The sequence below is a fragment of the Engraulis encrasicolus genome, unplaced genomic scaffold, assembly GCF_034702125.1.
Source record: "Engraulis encrasicolus isolate BLACKSEA-1 unplaced genomic scaffold, IST_EnEncr_1.0 scaffold_673_np1212, whole genome shotgun sequence".
Classification (NCBI taxonomy): domain Eukaryota; kingdom Metazoa; phylum Chordata; class Actinopteri; order Clupeiformes; family Engraulidae; genus Engraulis; species Engraulis encrasicolus.
The window spans coordinates 1-5000 of record NW_026945998.1 but is presented as its reverse complement, the minus strand read 5'-3'; the positions used below and the strand labels follow the sequence as shown (position 1 = coordinate 5000).

The 5000-nt window shown below is 42.4% G+C and overlaps 1 protein-coding gene across 1 annotated transcript in view; it reads left to right on the top strand.

Annotated features, from left to right (window-relative positions):
• The window catches only part of LOC134444698 (A-kinase anchor protein 12-like), a 7314-nt gene extending 2335 nt beyond the window's left edge, over nt 1–4979 (top strand). Inside the window, exons 4-6 of the mRNA XM_063193925.1 lie at nt 619–858; nt 1218–1403; nt 4509–4979. Coding sequence (XP_063049995.1) covers nt 619–858; nt 1218–1403; nt 4509–4979 — 897 coding nt within the window. The remainder of the gene's footprint in view (nt 1–618; nt 859–1217; nt 1404–4508) is intronic.
• The last annotated feature ends 21 nt before the right edge of the window (nt 4980–5000 follow it).

Here is a 5000-nt window from a genome sequence, read left to right as displayed (position 1 = left end):
TTTTTAAAAAATGAAACATAGGCCAACTCCAAATATTTTCCCAAAAGGTACTGCTGTTTTCTAGTTGTCTGCTGATGTTTTATAACCTTTTGGATGTTTTTGGGAATAAATAAAAATGTTTTTTTGAAATGTAAACAAAGAGCTGCCCCCATTACAATGACCAGGATCTCGGAAACGGCTGAAGAAGAAAAAAAAATCTCAGGCACTGACAAGTCCAGGGTAGTGTGAGCATTACAACTGCATGTTGAAATTGACCAAACTGTCCCTTTAAAGATGTTAGCTAATTTAGCATCTTAAACTAAGGTATGCTACACTTGTATTCTCTCTATTGTTGGCTAGAAACATTAGCTGGGCTAAGATTACCAACTAATTATTAGCATGAAAGTATCGTATTAAACTGATGTTAACTAATCATGTTAATCTTTGCATCAGGTATCCTCCTGGTAGGAAGGGAAGGACTCTTCTCTACTCTGTAGTATTACCCAGAGACATTAGATAGCTTAACATGACTAACTCCAAGTAATAGCTTAGCTTGCTCATCTTATGTACATGACAAGGTAGAGCTGAGGAGTTGGCGGGTTGCGAAGATTAAGTTAGTATTGTAACTTATCTCCACAGGAGAGGAGGGGGAGCCCCCTGAAGAAGCTTCTGAGTGGTGCGGGACTGAAGAAGCTCTCCTCCAAGAAGACGCGCGCCAAGAAAACGCCAAAGAAGGAGGCGCAGGAAGAGGAGCCCAAGAAGGAGGAGGAGCCTGTTGCCGAGCAACCGTCAGCCCCTGCTGCTGAAGAGGTGGACGTGAGCTCAGAGGGAACCAAAGAGGAGGTCAAAGAGGAGATCAAAGAGGAGGAGAAGGAGGAGGTGAGTGTGTACATTTAAAAAGTGTTATATGTATGCGTCATTCAGTTGCTGTCATGGTGCGGAGGAGGGCAGGAAGAGGGTAGCCAGGTCACGCCCTCCTAGGGAAGCAAAACCTTCGGCGTTGCTTCTAGTCAGGCCATGAGCAATATACAGCAATATCCAATTACATACAGGCGGTAGGTATCATGTGCTATTGATCATTTTGTTATGACATTAGGAGACAGAGGAGGTGTTGTTATTGATCATTTTATTTCTATTTTGTCATTAGGTGACAGAGGTGTTGTTGTTCATCATTTTACATTACATTACACTTATTATCCTAATGATGCTATTATTCATTATATTGATTATTTCTTCAGGTCACAGCGGCGGAGGTAACGGAGGAGGCCACAGAGGAGGTGAAGGAGGAGGCTGCTGCTGCTCCCGAGGAGCCCAAGAGGAAGATGGACACGTCCATGTCGTGGGAGGCGCTGATCTGCGTGGGCTCCTCCAAGAGGCGCGGCAGGAGGACCTCGGACTCGGATGAGGAGGAGGTACCCGAGGAGGTGAGACACAATCGTATACGTACAATCCACTAGCTATTACACCGTCCTATATGAGGACGTGAGATTACACTCCATTTAGGAAGTGAGATTATACTACACTGAGGAGATGAGATTACACTCCTCTTCACTGGCCATCTTTAAACAACACCTTAAAACCCATCTCTTTTTGGAGGCCTTTGACTTCTAGTGTCCACAAGCACACACCTACACACACACACTCTTCCACTGATATTATGTAATGCGACCTTGGTTGTTTTGAAAGGCGCTTTATAAAACGAAGGTATTATTATTATTACACTCCAGTACTTGAGGTGAGATCATACCAGGGATTCTTAACAGGCACGTGCACAGCATAGTTGCCCACGGTGCCCGGGCAATGGCCCTTTTGCCCACATTGGCTGATATTGCCCTTCCAAGGGAGGGGAAAATAATATGGCAATTATAATTTCATATTTCAATATCATTTGATTTCTTTATAATTCATAATTTTGATTGAAGTTTTGTACAATAAAGACTTAAGTCAGTCATACAAATTCATCAGACCCGTCGAGAATGGGTACGAGCGATGTGAGGTAGCTACGCAACAACTCCGGTGGGGAGGGAGAATGGCACGCGACAGGCGCTTGAGCGCCTATAAGAGTCACGAAAGATTTTGAAGATGCCTGAGTGTCGGCTAGAGCCCAACACACAGTCTACATATTAGGGTACAAAATATGCTCACAATCAACCTCTCTAATACAATGTTGAGTTTAGAACTTTTAGTTAGGCCTATCATAGGCCTACATCTGACAGCCAGCCAGCGCCACGTTTAGGTAGCAAAAAAACCCGACAGCCAGCTGTAGATATGCCTCGGAAAAATAGGCTAAGATTTCATGTTTCAACTGATTTGCTTTGCAATTCGTATTTTTGATTGAAGCTTCCTAAATTAAGTTTAAGTTTTCAAATTCAGATTCACCTGCACCTCGAGAGATAGGCAAAGGTAGGGGCAGCATGCGCGTTGCGGGGGCACGCGCAGCTCTACATGGGAGGGAGGGGGGAGCAACCATGCATCCGACCAGGGCAGAGACGCAAAATATGTCGAAGATGTCGTGGGAGTAGAGCGACTGCCCTGACGGCCTGAGGTGAGCTGGAAACATAGCAGACTACACAGTATTAAACTACATGATCACAATTAAAGTCGATCTCGAGTTTAGGACGTTTAGTGATTCTAAATAATCTGACAGCCGGTGTGCCACGTTCAGATATTGGGGGAAAACGACAGTCAGCTAGCTTGCAGTCAACGTTTTACATGGCTCAGGTTGTTTTGTGGAAGGCTAACACAACTAAGAAACATGCAGATGACATGTCGTTTTATCAAGCAAGAGAGAACTTAAGGGGGTAGGCTAGCTAAAGGAAGCACATCTCTGCAGAGTTGGCTGCGAAAAAAATGAACAGGTGCAGGTGAGGCAGAGAATCTTTTTCAGGATTGTAGAGGTTTGATCTTGGTGAGACCGCTAGGAAAGTGCTTTTTCTTACGCTGATATATTCGCTGATATATTCTCCGACCCAAAGATACTGTTTCCACTGTCAATGTCCATGTAATTGAAATAAATCCACTCCACATGATAACTGATGTTTACTGTTCTTCTCAAGACATAGGCCTACAAAATGTGCATGAACTAACTAAAATATCTGTAATGAAAATAAAAGGTTATAAAGTCTGCGAGAAGCTCGGAGCTTCAAAGCAACAGATAAGAACTGGTCGCTCCCACGCCACGGTTCTTTGCGATCTGAAATGAAAGCCGGCTCGTCAATTCTTAAAGCGACAGTACACATTTTTAATATAGGCTACAAAAGACCCAACAAATGACCTAAACCTGTGAATTCTTATTGTTTTAGCTTTCCTATATAATATTCATCATTTTAATCATGGAATATGCCTATTAATGAAATTTCAAATTCAAATTAAATGATCTTTTTAACCATTTTAAACTATTTCTATTTATTATAACTTAAAGTCTACTTTGGCTGCTACAAGGATTATAAAGATGACAGTGGGTTAATTGATTAAGCATCCTCATATTTAGCCTATTAATTTACTCATCATTTCATTTCATTTAAGATGAGGATGACTAAGAGCCACAGACCTCTGCACATAGGGCAGGTAGGCATAAGACTGATCATCTCTGTGACTGATACAGGTTTAAAAACTATCAAGGCTTTTTCTCACAATTTCATTTAATTTAGGGGCAGCCACATACCACACATGAGGAAATGTGGATCAGGAGACATTTAGGGCAGGTGGGCATAAGGCTGATCATCTCTGATATGATTAATAGGTAGGCCTACATGTTTAAAAACTAGCATGTTATATCATATGGTACGCATATTCAAGATACTATACAATAAAATAATATGAATAATTATGACAATAATATACTACTTCTACTACTACTACTAAAAATAATAATACCCATGGTGCAGTTTCCCAAAAAATTCTGAAGGCCGCTCATTGTTGATGGGTTTTTTTGTTTGTTTGTTTGTTTTTTTTTGTTTTTTATGGGGTTGCCCTTTCTTCAGGTTAGAGCAACTGCCCTTTGAGATTCCTGTGCACGTCCCTGATTCTTAACCTTTTTGACGTTGAGGCCCATTTTTTTCGGTGCATAGTGGCCCGGGGCCCATCTAATATTGCCCATGCCCCCACACACACAGATACATACATATATATATACTGTGTAGGCCTATATATAATTAGGCCTATATTATTATTATTATTATTATTATTATTATTATTATTACTTGAAAAATAATTCAATCCTGTTCAAAAATAGCAGGTTATTAATGAAGTACGTTAGGCCTATTAATGCATTTTGTAATGGAAAAACTGTATTAAATGAGCTCACTCTTCTGTATTCAACGATGAACCCATACACTCACAGTGCATCAAGGCAGAGCCATTCATGCAGCTGTTTGCTATTTGTGATGAATCTGCTGACCGTTGGTGGCCGTGGCCCTATGGTTAAGAATCCCTGGATTATACCACACTCCTTGAAATAACACTGTACATTAGTGACATTAGACTGTAACTATGTGTATGTGTTACCCCATCCATCCAACCCCCTGTAGGTGGTGCCAGCCTCCGCTGAGGAGACCAAGCCGGGTGTGGAATCCCCTCTGGCCGCCTCGCAGGAGCAGCCGGAGCAGCAGGAGGAGACACAACAGGAGGAGGAGGCACAGCAGGAGAAGACACAGCAGGAGGAGCAGCAGGAGGTGCAGGCCAGCGTCTCCTCCCCAGAGGAAGGGGAAGGGGAGCAGCCTGTCTCCACGTGGGAATCCTTCAAACGTCTCGTCACCTCCCGCAAGAAGCGGCCGAGTGATGAGAAACTCACCTCCTCTGGGGAGCAGGAGGCATCAGGTGAATACTATTCTATACTATGCTACTATACCATAGCCTACTACACCTACACCACACTACACTACGCTACATTGTACTACCATGATACTACACTACACTATACTATGCTACTATACCATAGCCTACTACTATACCAACACCACACTAAACTACACTACACTACACTACACTATGCTACATAATACTACTATACTACAAACACT